At 41.9% G+C, this 16869-nt stretch overlaps 1 protein-coding gene across 1 annotated transcript in view; it reads left to right on the plus strand.

Annotated features, from left to right (window-relative positions):
* Positions 1 to 16869, plus strand: part of BMPER (BMP binding endothelial regulator) — a 146547-nt gene that overhangs the window by 13304 nt on the left and 116374 nt on the right. Inside the window, exon 3 of the mRNA XM_054273621.1 lies at positions 10543 to 10642. Within this exon, the coding sequence (XP_054129596.1) occupies positions 10543 to 10642 (100 nt within the window). The remainder of the gene's footprint in view (positions 1 to 10542; positions 10643 to 16869) is intronic.

Below are 16869 nucleotides of genomic sequence, written 5' to 3' on the forward strand. Positions count from 1 at the left end.
AAGTGTCCCACTGGTGACCAAATCTCACTTTGTCAAGATGACAAATGGCTTGTGCATACCCTGTTCACCTTCGAGCTTCGCTCTGATGTCAGCTCCATTTACTTGTCAGAAACAGGTATTTTTGTTACTTCCCGCAGTGCAAGTGGGGCAAGGGAAAGGAAGGGGTGAACGGAACAGAGACTGAGGAAAAAAAACCTGCTTCTGTGGCTTCTATTCAATGTATTATTATAGTTGCAATTTGCAAGGTTTGGACATACCAGAATCTGTTTGTTTGTACATGTGCATAACAGAAAGAAGGGAATTTGCTTTTCAGAAGTGAGAACTGTCCCTGCAGGGCTACGATTATGCAAAAACATGTTTTAACCACTGGATTTTTCAAGAAGAAAGTGGTTGTGTAAGATGAGTTTCTTATTTTGGACAGCAAATTTTTTCCAGAGCAGCATTTAAAAATAAGTGTTTAATTAACAGGGTCTACCCAGAGCATGGGGCATTGTGCATGTGTCTGCACTAAAGAGCTCGAGTCAAAGCTCTGAGCTCTCATGGGTGGTTTCATTGACTGCAGTGCTATTGTTATGTGGCTAAGTGATCACTGCTGTGATTGAGGGCTGTTACATCTCACCCAAAAGCAGCCATGGCCAGGCCACAAAATATGGTCAAAGTCAGCTCAAGGACTGTGAAAGTGACATTGACAGCTTTGGCTTTTAGTTTCTTCTCAATGACTTCCATATCGCTTTTGCTTAGCCCACAAGTCAAAATATGCTTTTTCTCCTATTAGCTACAGTGTTGGCTGAAGTTTTGAAAGTCACAATTCTTACTGAATTTGGCAGTGTGAGTAATCACAACAAAGGAAAGCTTATCCTACCTTTCTTCTTTGCATCTGATGGAGGCAAAGAAGTTTCAGTAGATAGGAAATAGAAACACCCAGAAGTGAGATGTGTCAAATTAAACATCACGGTGTCATGAGCTTTTCTGACTAATTCTCCCAAGACCTTGAGCCTTCCTTTGCTGGCAGCAGCTGGATGAAGACATCTTGAGAGTGGTGCCTGCCATGGGTTGCCCATGACCCAGGATTACCACAGCCCCTACAAGATTTTACTGCAGCCAAGCAGCAGTTGCAGCAAAAATGAGTGTGGCTTTGTGAGCTGAAGGCAGCATTAAAAGACCCTGAAAGTTTTTGCCTTCTCTGGGGGGTCCTGCCTGAAATGTTCCTTTTCCTTGTCTCTTGCCGCTCTTCTCTGTGCTGACTGACAAGTTGAAGGCTGTGCCTTTTCTCTGCAGACTCTGCTGTGAATAACCTTTTTTTATTTTCTAAAACCGCTGCGTAGCACGGGCAAGATCACGTAAGAAAACAAATTCAGGGTCAGTTCTCAGTTTCCTTGCAAGTTCATTAAAACAGCAGTGTCTGGAGGCCTTTTGCCTAAATAATTTCATAATAGAAAACAGACTCTCGTTGCTTCTTTCTTTTGGGCTACTATTTTTATTTGGTTGTTGTTCCTCAAGCATTTTGGTCCTATTTCAAAACTTGCTTCAATTAAATGAAGAGACTGTTTTTTTGGTGCTTTCCGGTTTAAAAGCTATACAGCAAAAACTTCTAGGAGTCCTCTGGATTATGAAGCTACGATTGACAGGGATTTTCCTCTCAAAATAACATTAGAAAACCCCAAAGTGTAGCTTAAACGTTTGAAAGAAAATAAAAAACCCTTCCCCTTTCTCTCCCCCAGCTGAGATCTCCTGTCGCTGCTTCTGGCATGCATCACATCTTTGAGGATACAGTATCATGAGAAAACTGTCACTTGGTGATGTATTAGGGTAATATATCATGAGAGCATCGTTTCTTTAGAGGATATGGGCAGTAAAAGACATGATTCTGGCCGGACAGAGCAGCAGGGGACCCTGCTCTTTTTCTTTCCTTTTCTTTAATCTAACCCTGTTTTTGTGTTGTACAGGAGTGAGTTTCTTCATGGGATATGACTTGTTGCAGAGTAAGTTAGGAGGCCCATTGGGCTTTTTAAAGTCTTTAAGAAGTACATGGCCTCAAGGGCTGCTTTGTTCAAAGTTTTTAGAACAGACTGAAGCCCAAAACTAGAGCATTTGCCACTGCTGAAATCTCCAGTGTAAAGACTGAGTAAGCAGGCCTCAGACAGAGAAGGTAATAAAGATGCAATGACAGGTAATTATTGTTTGGACAATATATTTGTAGATTTGGCCTATCAAATTGTGATGAAATGATAATTATTTAAAAAGCAGTCAATGTATTTATTTTTAATACACGTCAAAGAAATTTTAATTCACAACATTAAAAGAAAAATACTATTGGTCAGTATTTAGTCTGTAATAGAAAATACAGTTACCAAAAACAGGAATTCTGAACTGATAGATTTGATTTTGATGTACTTTGATTTTGATGTCCTTTTTATTGTTTTAATGGCTTTGTTTATCTCTCATTGACAATATCTACCAGAAAATAGCAGTGTATAATACTGGGATCACATTAGTAAAGAAAGAAAAGCAGAATATTTTTAGGGCACTCTTTTGATGGGCAGGGCTAATTTTTGAGATGAGCCACAACATGACACCCTGGCTTGATCTAAAATTTTGAATTAAAATAATTTAATAATTTATTTTAAGCCATTGGTGTAACCTGCTTTCCCCTCTATCAAATCAGCTGGATAATCCATGAGTGTCATCTTCAATGATTTTTAGGAGTAGAATTTATTTTGGGTGTTTTCAGAGCAATTTTCTTGGCCGACTTCTCCTTCTTCAAGCCATCCTGTGGCACTTAAGGAGGACCAGTATGCTCCAGGATACACTCAGGACAGCAATGCGGTTCCACATCTGCTGACTTCAGCTGTGTTTGGTGGACCAAGCTCAGGCAGCAGAAGCTTTTATGGCCCTCAGCTGCCCGTCACTTCTCTGGGAGAATGAATTCTCCACCAGCTTCTGCCAGGGTAAACCAGACTAGGACCAGGCTGGACCTTGCCTTCAGTATCACCCATTTAGCTGAAAATGGGCTGGGTACTAATCATCCAAAAGGCTTTTCTGACTGATCTGAGTACCTGAGAACATCCAGCAAGGGGTTGATCATAAACTCACAGGGCTGGGTCAGTGAGCTTTTACAGCAGCCTGGGTACAGGTTTGCAGCTGGAGCTTCAAATCGATAGGTATTGCCTGTGATTACCTTTTTCTTAGGTATTGTCATCAGGTTTAAGTAATTCATAATTGATTTAAACTCTTCATTGACAAAGCAGAAACATAATCCTGTGAATTAAAATTCACAGAAAAATATGTGAATCTTAAATTCACATTTCAGTGCTTTCTGACTGAAATGTCAGTCTGCAGTTACAGTAATTCTGTCTGGCCATGTCTGCCTTGTCCCTGAGCTCAGTGGAGCAGGGAGGTGCTGCAAAATGTTTGATGTTCTGGAACCCTGACCTCAGCTGCAGCCTAGGTATTAATGCCAGCAAATGTAGGAGGAAGAGATGGTGCTTTCTTTTCACCAAATAGTTGCACACATGGCTGCTGTCAGGGAGTGTTGGGATTGCAGCAGGCCACCAAGGTCACTTTCCTTGTGCTGGTGTACATCATTAGCACAGTAAAAAAAAATAAATAAATCTGTAGAGACTGTAAGGGGTTGTGAGTGATTTGTCCTGAACCACTTGCACATACTCATGTCTTCCTCACAGCAGTGGGGAATACCTATTTGAAGTGAAATTTGGTGTCATCTTTCAGCAGGACCTTTGTTTTAATCATCTTTCCTAGGGAGCGGGGAGAGCTCGAATTATGAAGGGGGATGGTTGGTGCTGGCTGAGCATCACCACAGGGAAGGCTGCAGCCTCCTCCTGCTCACCCTGAGAGGCCAGATAAGCTAAACAGATTACAGGGATCGGGGGGGAAATCAAAGGCTACTGAGTGGTCTGCTCAAAAAGGAAAGAGACACTGTGAACTGAACTAAAACACTGTCATTTTTATCTAATGCAATTCATGCTGAAATCGTAGTCATGTTCTGCCACAGGCAAAGACCTAATGCTGAAGGTACTGAAGTGTTTGTTTGACTTCACTCCTGTGAGTTGTCCCATTACAATTTTACGTGCGTAAAATAATGGGACCTTTCTCTCTCTTAGTGAAGCATATGCCTTGGTGTTTGTATGGTTGTATGGAGAGAATGCTACCATTTTCCTGAGAACAAACATCATTTCATAGGGAAATATTTTTTCACCTTGAATTTAGAAATGCATTTAGTGTGCTAAACCACTTTTTACTGTACCCACAAAATTTGTTTTGCAAGAGAAAGAAACCCCAGCAGATGATTGGAAGGGAATAAGGGAAATGTGACCGTATCCTCATCTCCCTCATCTTGACAGTGATTCAAGGGTCTGCAGACATCTCTCCTTGAGGAGTGGTGTCTCCTGCCTGAAGCCTAATGGTGTGGCTCTTGCTCAGGTGGAGAAATGCTCATGGAAGACAGCAGTCCCACAGCTTTAGCAGGGATCTCTTGCTTGCATCAGCTCTGGTTTATAAATCGGGCCTGAGACAGAGTTCCAGGCAGGAGTGCCAAAGAAGCAAGGGTGCTATTTTCAGAAAGAGCCTCAGGTTTTGTCTAGACCATGAGTTGAGCATGTGTCTGAGCCTGTTCTCAAGTTCAAGCTGGCCCAACATCGGGGCTGTTTGCACATAAACATAGGTGCAGGCACAGGCTTGGGACTCCCAAGCTTTGCTGAGGGACAGAGCCTGTGGGCAGTGCTGGCCCCAGCCTTGGCTCCCGTGGCCTGTGTGGTGTGAGTGTCACTTCTTGTGTGCTTGAGAGGATGCTCTGGCTGTGTGCAACACCTGGCAGAGAGCCCAGCAGCGTGGCCTAAGAACATGGGATCATGGCACGTGGCAGGGGCCGGCGTTGGAGCCTGCCCCTTGCCTTGCGGTGGAGAGGCCGCCCATGTGAATTGAATACACTTCTTTCATTAATTTTAAATGGCTCTTTCTTCTCCTAAGGCCACATGTGTGTATTTGAAAGCTCCATCCCATATTCCTCGGGGGCAACTTTTGCCATTGTTTGAAAATTGTTATTGTTTTCATGGGTGATCCCACAGCCTTCTCCTAGCAGAAACTTAAGGACACCCTGAGCTGCTTGGTGAGGAGTCTTATCAGAATTACCAGCAGGACTATGATGAATAGTGGTAAAAAATGAATGTTTACAGGATTAGTCATTAATGGTAGTCAGTATTCCTACCTAATCTCTCTCTCTTGCTTTTATTATTTTTCTCTCCACAGCATTTTTTTGGTTAAATGAAAGTTTAAGTAACATTTTTCCTATTCAGTATAAATAATTAATAACCTCGGGGTATTAGAAATGCAGCGCAAGCTTCCTAAAAGCATTTTCAATACATAAAAAGAAAGAAAGAAAAACAACCCCAGACCATCATTGTGGACATCTGTCCCCCTGAGAAACCACATCTTCAGTGTCTTCTGCAGCCAGCTCTTACAGCACAAGAGTGGGCTCAGGATACCATCGATGGAAGCACTCCTTGGTACAGTCCTGAATAAATGAAACAGACTCCTATTTTGCTTTCTTTTACCTTTCTTTTTTTTTTTTTTTTTTGTTTCCCTCTTGAAGCCAAATCCAGGTTGAAAAGAGCCATCCTCCTGGTGGCTGCTGTGAGCCGGCAGGAGTCCAGTGGGGAACCCTGTAGAAAGTTGGCTGTGGCTTCCAAGCTGTGGTTTGGCACATATCCTCTCCAAGATCTCTGCCAAATATTCAGACTCCTTTTTAGTGTGTGGGTTTTTTTTTTTTCCCTTTCCTTTTCATGTTGGCATTCTATTTAGCTGCACCATATGAGTTTAAGGCTGTTAGTTTGATATAATTTGTCGCCAGAATGGGCTGTTTTGTGTGGGGTTCTTTGATGGAAGGTAAAAAATATGAGGTGCATGTAAAAGCTGAACAAATTGCGTTGAGGGGAGGTTGTAGTAAAGGTAACGTGAAGCAGTAGCAGTGATAGTGGGTCTGGTTAGTGTATCTCTCTTGTGTGGGAATTTGACATCACCTCTGCATGCCTACTTAAGGAGATCCTTGGTTTTCATTGGGAAAGTGTGGGAGAGGGGAGAAGCATGGACACCCAACACAGTTTCTGGTCTTTTCCCCAGATGCATTAAAACACGAGTTCTCCACAGCTGGGCTTGGTGAGTGCAGTGAGGAGTCCAGGGTGACCCTCCAGCACTTCCCTAAATTTTCCTTTTCAGGGGAGTCTGGGATTCCAGAGTGAGCCCTTTGCTGAGCTGAGCACTGGTTGGGGAGTTGCGTCAGATGTGGCAGCATTGTTCTGGATCAGCCTGACCTCTTTTAAAAAAATAACCATTTTTCCAACACTAATAGAAACCTTAGCTGAGGTTCTCTCCCTTTCTGTGTGTGTGCCTGAGCACTAAATTAAAAAAAAAAATCCCAGATGTGAATCTATAAACCATCTGTTTAAAATAACTATTGTGCAGGACTGTAATTAAAAGTTATTTATTATGAATCTTGGGATCCTATTATGGATTTGACTGACTCCCAGCTTTCTGACTTAGCAAAGGGTTTATGTATTTATGGGCCATGTGTCTCTTCCGCACTTCTTGGTGCCAGAGTGCATGTCCTTTAAACAAAAGGGAAAAAAATCCCCTACCCTCCCATAACTGTTGGCTTCTGACTGTTGCCGTCTAAGAAGTTTTCTCTTAAGAACAGCAAAATTCAAAGTATCTGAGAGCTTTCAACAGATTCAGAGACGCTGTTGACAGCCCAGATGGAGGCTTGGTAATACAGCTCTCCTGCATGCAGCTACTTAGCCACTCTCTAAATGTATGGCTGGGACAAGTAATGAAATGTTATGGTTACTGGGGGTAGGAGGGGACATAACTGGGAGGAAAGGATTTGTTGCTCAAGTCCCATTTGCTCTCAGCCTCCGCTTTGCCCTTGTGAAATGGGAGGGGAGGAGGCAGCAGGACTGAAACAAGCAGATGGATAGTAGACATTAAGAGCAGTGTTTTGGGCAACTGGGTGAAGGGGAAAACCCAGCCTCCAGATGACAATTACTCTTTTGTTTTATTTTTGTACTTTTACACCCAGTGGACCCAGGAGATCTGCACTGGATAATGCCTGACTGCAATAGACTAAACAATGATTTACCAGCCCTGCTTTATCTGCTGCAGGCCTGTGATGGATCAGCATGGTACATTAACCCTTTCCTCCACATCTGCTGACCTTGTTTTCCACAAGATACAACACTGAGATAAAACAGCAGGACTTTTTTAGAAAGAATTTTGGCATAATAGTAATAATAGTAGTAGAAGCTGTAGGAGGATGCACTTCCCTGGAGTTATGTTCATCTCTTCTTACTTCAAGAGGGATTTTGCCATGAGGACAATGCCAGGGCAGCAATGTGTTGCAATTGGGGGTCTACTGTATGTTTTTTTCACCAGACGACCCCACAAGGAGTGGTGGGGCTGCAATCCTGAGCAATGCTGTACCTCACACCCTGGAAGAGCAGCCCAGCCCTGATGGCAGGGAGTTAGGCAGCATGGGATGACATGTGAAACAGCCTGTTTTGGAGCTATAGCAAGCTAGAGAGGATGAACATCAGCTTTGCAAATCCTACCCTTAGTGCTTAGCTGCTCTTCTCCTTTGTGCTGGCAAAGATTGGCTGTATTTACCTGGGATACATGGAGCTGTCCTTTAAGGCAGGAGGAGCTTGCAGCTTCTGCTCCAAGGGACAGAGCTAACCTTCCATTTTAATTTTGGGGGAAAAAAAAAACCCAAACAAAAGAAACAAAACAAAAGAAAAACCAAACAAAAGATCTCCAACAACAAAAAAGTGCAGTGGGTGATGAGTGCGGCACCTCCTCCCTTCCTTTCAGCACTGTGCTGTGATAACTGAGCTTTGAGTCAGTGATCCAGATTTGCTGCCCTCCACATCCAGAGGCAATTCAATGACTCATCTCCTGCTTTCCCCACAAGTGCCCTTGCTGTAAGAACCAGTGACTTGTGGGGGCACGAAGAACAAGCCCCTTCCTGCTGAAGCCAGGCCACTGAACAGCAAATATTTCAAAGCCTACTGAGATAGAGAAAGGAAATGTGAATCTGTAACCTACTGCTCAAGACATCCTCCTGAGGGGAAGGACCCTTCAGGTCCTGTCACTTTACTGTGACCACTAATATTCTTCATGTGGAACAGCTGCTTAATGCAAAACAGCCCTTGGCATCAGCACATGAATTCCAAAATCTTCCCTCCCAGAAAACCTGCTAAACTAGCAGCTTTGCTGGTGATAAGGAAAGAAGAGCAAGACCCGAATTTGGCTGGCCCGCTGGGGTGGCTCAGTGGTACCAACCTCATAACTGGAGAGAATTTTTCTGATTTTAGCAATGTGGGGGAAACAAGAGGCTTCTAGTGGGAACAGTAACTAGCAGGTAGCTCCTGTTTGAAATATATGTGTTGGGATCATCCTTAGGAACTTCTTGCATTGCCAACAGGAAGATACCATGTTAGGATGTACCTGAGGGCAGAAGGAGGCAGACAGCACTCAGGGAAGAATTTGCCTGGGAAGCTGGGCTGCATGAGGAATTTGCCTCAGGAGTCCTCTGGGAACCAGGGAATTTAAAAAAGAAAGAAAAACAGAGCTCTGTTTTTTTTTTTTTTTTGTCCCTCTTGCTGCCATCTGCAGCAACAATGTTGTCCTTGAATAGGGAGTCCAATGGGCAGCTGCCCTCTGTCCCCCCTTGCACACACCCAGCCCAGCCAGGTTGGATCTGAAGGGCACTGTGCTTCTCTCAGAGGTGCACGATGCATGCTGCAGCTGGGTGAGCCATGTTCTCCACAGGAACAAACTCTAAACTGGGTTTTGCCCCTCCCTCACACCCACTTTCACCAGGCAGAAGACTTTCCCACAGATAAAGGTAGTGGGGCTGATAGGCTTATTAAATCTTTCCTTAAGCAAACTCATTAGAGAGAATCAGGTCTTAGCAGAACCCTTTAAAATACAGACTGTAGTTGGGTTGGTAAGTTTGGTTCTGCTGCCCTTCAGCAGACTTTATGAAGCACCATGTTCCTGCAAAGGGAATCAAGATTCCTCTGAGCGCTTTAAAAGAGACATTGAACCACTTGAATTCCGTGTCGTGGCTGCTTTGTGCCAGTCCAGAGCTACAGACCAGCCATAAATTCAGCTTAACCTGCTGGTTAAATTGCATTTATGGTTGCTCTGCAGTGCTGGAGTGATGCAGAACAGCCAGCACTGCAGTGCCCTGGCTTTTTACAGTAATGGTTTGTGTTGCTGCAGCTGCGCTTTAGGGCCTGATTCTCATTTGCTGATTTCACACTGTCTTGGTGAGAGTGAGTCCTCATTTACACTGATAAGACTGAAGTGCCTTTATAGCTCCCATCAGATCAGGCAATGACTTTGAAGTAAATAAACCTCTGATTTTAGACAAAGGGCTGGAGTGTAATAAAAGCTGCGTGTTATTCTTCACAGGCACCTTGAATAAGGCCACAGGGAGCAAAGTAAAAAGACTGGAAAGCACAGCTTCTTTTTCTTGAGTTTTATGATTTACATTTTTCTAGCCCTTTGATTTTTTTGGTCTCTAATTAAGTCATAAGATTGGGTGAGGTGAGTACTTGCATGTTCTAGATGGCCACCTGTGTAACCTAATGAACTGAGCTACTAATTATAGGTGGAGGTCACTTCAGAGGGCCACTTTAACTAAGGAATTTGAAGTAGCAAAATTTTACTAAAAGAAACGCCCCAAGTATTTGTTTTCTGCACCTATTTAATGGCAGGGATAACCAAAAGGGTTGACACAACTGGGGCAAGGTAGGCAATAAATGGAATATTTCTGCTGCCTGCTGTTGCACATCCTCTATTGACATGCCCTAATGTGGTCAATGTGCTCTTTGGCCTTGGGAAATCGCTGGCTTTTTGCCATAGCAAGATGACATTATAATGTACAGTGATTCTGTCTGCTCATGGAATTTCATTGATTCTCAGCATTTTGGGGAGAAAGATGAATTACATTAATCATCTTGCCTGGTATAGTACACAGTAGCCTCTTTCAAAGAACCTCTAGGCAAAATTGATGTTCTGCAGTGGCAGAATTTTGTTTTCTCTGAGGTTACTGCCTTTTTCTCTGCTGTTTGTCTTTCTGTCACAGTGAGAAGTGGTTCCTAAGTTGGGCAGTTTATGGGGTAGCTCCTCAACACCCTGAGGATATTTTAACAAGCACATGATGTAGGTAGTTGTTCATTTAAGTAAAATGGATCTCCTCAGTGCAGCACATTTTCTGTATGACACTGGGCAGCAGTTATGAATTACTGTCTAAGTGGGGTTTAAACACCATTTACTTGGGCTCCTGGATTATTCTAAGACTGTTTTCTACTGTGCTCCTTCAAGAAAAGAAAGATGCATTGAATCACAAGGACCTTACCTGAAGCAAAAGAGCAGGCTGCTGGCCCCACACTTTATTTTCTGAAATGCAAGAAATTGGGATTGGTTTGCTTGCAATAGCTTTTGTCTTTTTTTTTTTTTTTCCAGAATAAGGAAGTGACGTGCAAAAGGGAGAAGTGTCCAGTGCTCTCCAAGGACTGTGCTCTCGTCATTAAGCAGAGAGGAGCTTGCTGTGAGCGTTGCAAAGGTGCCATTCCCTTCCTGTCATTTTCCCTCCTTTTAAAAAGCTATCAGTGCACATTTAGGTTGCCAAAGATAGGAGTAAACTCACAGCTTCTCAGCTGGGACTTGGCTGTCACCAGAGGCTGGAAGAGGGCAGTAACCATAATTGAAATAAATAAGTTTGCAAAGCTGAGGGAAATACATAAATTCACATATTTGCCCTGCAACTATTAGTCCTTGCACAGCAACTGTCCTTTAGAAATACATCTTTATTCTTCATTGCTATGTTGTTGATATTTTAGGAGTTGTAATTTTCTCAGAAATATTTTAGGTCAACATCAATGTAGTAGTAGTCACTGGTCAGTAAGAATTTCTTTAGCTTTTTATCTGGTTGGACAGAAAAAGAATAATACTTATGATTAATAAAGAGCAGGGTAATTAATTATCCATGACTATTCCTATTTCTCCCCTTGAAAAGAAACAAACGAAGCAAATTTTATTCATTTTATTAAACATTTCCTGATTAAAACAATAATATTGTGGACATTTTTATGAAAGCCAAATAAGCAACAATCTGAACATTATACATTTATTTATTGACCAACACTGTATATTCCAATCTGTTTAAAATGAGATAATGATCAAATAATAATTTAAAAAAAGTGTATGCATGCGTGGCATGTGTCTGCTATGTTTAACCACATGAAAAATATGCAAGCAGATGAAATTGAAAAGTAGTCTTTTTTTTAATATTGATACAGTAAGTAATATGCTCTAAACCAATAATTTTGCTGAGGCACTGCTTCCATAATCAACAAGGTGCAGAATGTCAAATTCAAACAGCTCTATTTTATTTTTCCTCTGTCACTTTTAATTCTCCACTGGTGATTGTGTGGGATTGAGAGGGAGATAGGGTAGGATAAATTGTTGGGAAATAAAAGCATTTCTTGCCTTCCCAGAGGAAACACAAATTCAGGAAAACAGATTTTGCTGAAATTTAGATGGAAGAGGCATAATGGATGTGCATTTTTCCTGGAAGGTTGCAGAGGTGTGTTAGATGCTGTGCTTATGATTTGCTTCTGTGCTGCAGCTTTGGAATAGGTTTGGCAATCCCCAATTTGAGGATTTGTCTAGAAACATGATGCTTAAAAGAGAAGGAAGTGAACTGGAAAAAAAATTAAACCATTACTAAAACAAGAATTTGAAATTACAGATTTTACATAAATTAAATGTAATTTATTTCTTTTGTCAAACCATGTTTAGTATCAGCTTTGTAGGAAAAGGTTGCTAAGTGTCAGCTGGATTAGGATGGAGTTTGATTTTTCAGTTTCAAAATGGGATGTGTATTTGCTCAATGGTCAGAAAATTCTATATACATACATATGCATATGTGCATGCATGCATGCAAAATGAAAAGAATGAATGTTTCAAAGCTGAGCAAACAATATTTTAATTCAAACAGTATTTCAATTCAGACTCCTTTTAACATTTTCTGTTTATCCTGAATTGGGGTGGGTACCTACAGAACATTATTGATAGGCTTGAGCCTGGCATCTACAGATTGGCATGCTTGACATCTTTAATGGGATAATTAATATAAACTATTCAAAAACAGAATCAGGAGGCAAATGGGTACTTGAGATAGAAGAGGGATGAACTAGCTAGAGGAATGAGTTAGCTAACATACTGCTAATTAGCTAGTAGTGTGTTGTTTTCATAGTAAGTAAATGTTGCCAACATATCCCTGCAAAGTTCTCAATTTGCCACAGTGCTCGGAAATGACCTAGAGAAGGGGTGAAGAGGACAGGAAGTTTGCTGCTGGTGCCCTGATCTCTGTAGCACAGCAAAGCAAGAGGATGCCCTGTGAGCAGCTGCAAAAGGCTCTCAGGGCACTGAACAAGTGATGGCAAAGCAGCAAAGGAAGGTAACGTGGATGGGAATAAATGGATGCCCAGAGGACAAAACAGTCCTAACTTTATAAATACAATACTGGGCTCTGAGTTGACAATAACTGAATAGCAACTGTTTCTGAGTGTTAAAGAAGATACTTCTGTGGCACAATCAGCTCAACCTTCAGCAGTTCTCCAGGGGGAAAACTGAATTCTGAGTTTGTTAGAAAAGGAGCAAGGTACAAATCAAAATGCCCTGTTTTCCCTCTGAGTCAGACAGGCTGCTTATTCCTGCCCTTCTGGAGGCTAAACTAGAGCTATGGACCTTGGTCTGTATTTTTCACACTTCCCAAGGTGTCTCATGGTAGCTGCTATAAAACAGAAGATTATTGACTAGAAGGGTTTTTGGTCTGATCTAAGATGCCAGTTTCTGTGTGCTTAAAATGCAAGAAGAACATTAAATTTCATAATTCAAAGGGGAAAAAAAAGCTCTCAAGGACTGAATTTTCAAAGTAGATGTGAAATTTCTGAGTAAGTTTTTCTGCGCTTTCTGAAAGGCAAAGCAAAATATGCAACCATTTAAATCCCACAGTCTTGACACCACATTTTGTCCCCAGGTTGTTCTGGTTCCAGGGGGAGAGGCTGATGGAGCCACCTCTACCCCAGGGCAGGCTGCTCTCCCAGCACTCTGAACCCTGCTGAAGCTCCTGCTCTGTTCTGTGCCAGGTCTAAAACGAGTGTCCCATGGGGGTAGCTGGGGAATGAAGGCTGCAAACACCAGGCTGGCAGTGCAGCTCTTCAGCTGCTCCCTTCGGTGTCCCAGCACCTCCCCAGCACTCCCCACACAAAGCTCAGCTGCAGCAGGGATTGGCCCTGCAGCACTTATTCTCAGTTACTATTTTGTCAAGCTGCCAGAGTGCCCATGGGGAATGCAAGCAGGAAAAGGGAAACAGGGATTTTTTTTTTTTTTTTTTTTTTTTTTTACTAGTTGCATTTCATCTAAACATGAACAAAATGTTACCAAGGAAAGACATCAGAACCTGATGACTTTTTTCTTGGCTTTGTTCCCAAAGCCTGGGAGAGCTTTATCAAGCCTTACAGGCTCTTGCCAGCTCTCTTTGATAGCTTCACATCTTCCTACCTTGTGAAGAAATGAGTGACTGAGTGAATGAATGAATGGCTGCTGTCATCTGAGTGCAACATCAGGAGGATAACTTTAAGACCAAAGGGCATGTTCCAGAGCAGGCTTGTGTAGGAAGGAAACCACCTCTCATGACTCATTTGTGACATTTCTGCCAGTGCATTTTATTCTGTCATGAGGAGCACGAGGACATTCCCTGCCCATTGCAGGAGGGTTGCACTAGATGACCTTTAAAGGTCCCTTGCAACCCAAACTATTCTGATGGTACCTGCAGCAGTGCACCCACCTGAACTCTCCTATTCAGAGCTCTGCATACAGGAGAAACTGAATTGTTGGTAGAGAACTTTCCCTGCAAATGCTTGTGTGCTGAGCATAAGTCCCTTGCTTCCATCTGGGTATTTGTATGCTACTTAGATAATTTATAGCACTTTTTTTTTTTCATATTTTGTAATAAACAGAAAAAGTAAAGAGCAGCTACTAGTAGAGCTTTTGCAATCAGAAAATACACTGTGCTGGAAAGTAGCATATGGAAAGGTTTGGCTTTGCTTTGTCACAGAATCACAGAATATCCTGAGTTGGAAAGATCCCTCAAGGATCATCAAATTCTGACTCCAGGCCCTGCACAGGATAAGAATGTGCCTGAGAACATTGTCCAAATGTTTCTTGAACTCTGTCAGGCTTAGTGCTGTGACCACTTCCCTGGGGAGCCTGTTCCAGTTCCCAACCACCCTCTGGGTGAGAAACCTTTCCCTAATATCCAGCCAGAATCTCCCCTGACACAGCCTCATGCCCTCAGGTCCTGTCACTGCTCACCACAGAGAAGAGACCTGTGCCTGCCCCCCTGCCCCTCTGCTTCCCCTTGTGAGGAAATTAAAGGCTGCAATGAGGTCTAAGATTTAAATTGGGATTTAAGATTTAGATCCTCCAGACTAGCCATTTGTTTTAACTTTTGTTTTAACTTTCTGTTCTTGACTTTTGGGCCATAGGACCTCAATTGTAAAGTTCGTGAGGCAAAGCTCACTTTTGCTGTGTGTTTGTGAAAAGTCTGGAACAGAGAAATGTGGGGCCCTTGATTATGGCTCCCTGCTGCAAGGAGAATGCAGGTGATTCAGTCTAATAGGAAAAGTTTTCAGTAAGATTATTCTTACTGAAAAGGAGAATACAGGTGACTCATTCTAATAGGAAAAGTTTTCAGTAAGATTATTCTTTTGACAGATATTTTCTGTAGTTTGTAAAACGTACCACATACCTCTAACATGCTATTAATTTTGAAAATACTAAAAAATTAGGCCCTCTTATAACTTTTGCATGGGATAAATAGGTCACTTTTCATCTCTCATTTTACTTAATATATTTAATGAAAACCTATGAGGTCACTGAGATTATAGAAATAGATTTGGCAGCATTATCTTATTTAGTTGGATAGAGACCTGTCACTTAAATATAGAGCTCTCTACACATTGACTAGTAAGTTATTTGCACTCTGAAAAAGTGATAATACTGGCTCAGGACTGCATAAAGTTTGCATTTCTAAAATTGTGTGCCACATTCTACTCTCTTATCTTAAGAATCTTGATCTTCTATGGATGTTCAAAGAAAAAGTTGGTGGGAATTCTTTTACAACAAAGGAAAGATGTTCAGAATTTTCTTTTGCTTCTCATATGCAATTTTGCATTTTCTGTCCTTGTTAACTTTTGAGAATTTTTGGGAGGTTTTTTTGGTTTTTTTTTTTTTTTTTTTTTTTTTTTGTGGTTGGTTTTTTGGTTTTCCTTTTAGTAATTAATTATTGATCTTAGAAATTCTTGTGCTATGCTCCATTGAAATGGAATCTATCAGAGAATGGAATCCCAGCCCAGGCAACAACAGTGCTTGGTCTACTAAATATTGAATATCCAAAGGTATCATAGTTAATTGTGCATTTCTTGGAAAGGATATCAAATACTGTGGCTCAGGATTGCAGCCAATTTCAACTATTAGGCCTGGCTTGCAAAGGAAATTAGAGGGAGGCTGTGAGATTATCAATGTTCTGGCTGCTCTGCTGGCACCCTGCAGGATCCATGTGTACCTCTGTACTTTGTTTGCCTCTGGACAGCCCTAGTGTGAGGTGCCCAACACCATTCTGGTGTCCTGCTGCAAGACTGACTGGGAGGATCTTTTTGTGGGGCACTACAACTTGCAGCCCATCCTTGCATGCTCTAAGGCAAGCTGTCAGAGGCAAGGGATAATACATGGATGGAGGGGGATGGGATGTGAAAATAATATGTATATTTTCCTAAAGAAATTTCTTTCACCTTCACCTGAATAATCTAGACCTGGCTTCTGTCAGGGACTGGCTATGAGAGATGGTTTGAGAACATAATCAAGTCTTGACTTTTCTTTTGGCCCTTCTCAGTGCTTCTGAGTCCCTTGCTAGAGTGTTCCAGCTCTAAACCAGAAGGTCTGTTTCTTGAGTCTGGAAGTACACGTTCATCTCAGTGTTCATTCAGATGCTAGCTTTTATCTGAAGAAAAGGCAGAGGTTTTGAAGCTGTGACAAACAGCCACCAGGGACAGTACCATTCAGTATCATCACAGGGCCACCTTTGATTACTTCTGGTTATGCTTAAGAAAAGGACTCTATCTCTCCATCCTTTCTTTGAGTTGACTCTTCTTTCAAAGGTCTTAGCAGATACATTTGACATCTCTTGAATATCTGGTGTATACTGTTGTGTTCAGTGGCGCCTCAAATTTCAGATACTCTTATTTACCCTGGTGAATATAATTTTCCATTTATGTAAGAAATTTCAATGAACAGTCTTGTCCTAAACAGTTTTTCAGTCAAACATCAGTTACACAGATTTTCACACTGATGGTTTCACATGTAATGTTTTTCTGTAACAAAATTATAAACATCTTAGGACATGTAGTACCGGAATAAGAATTTTTTTACCATTTAATTTTGAAGGTGTAAGCTGTACAGATCTTGGATGATTTTGCTGGTGTGGGAAAATTGGGTACAAGAGCAAGTAATTTTATCACTGAGCAACATCATTCATGGCAGCCCTCATACCTATGAGAGGTGAAAGCTCTCCAGCTGCCAGGCTTGGCAAGCACAATGAGTATCAGCTCAGGATTCAATGGCAGCTCTCACTGTATGCCATTTTGAATTGCAAGGTTCTTAGGAACCCGGCAGGGCAAATTTTTTTCACCCTATACATGGAACACAAGACATTTGGGAAGGTAA

This window comes from Melozone crissalis, unplaced genomic scaffold, assembly GCF_028551555.1.
Source record: "Melozone crissalis strain CALT ecotype California unplaced genomic scaffold, PUWL_Pcris_2 ptg000016l_1, whole genome shotgun sequence".
Taxonomy (NCBI): Eukaryota; Metazoa; Chordata; class Aves; order Passeriformes; family Passerellidae; genus Melozone; species Melozone crissalis.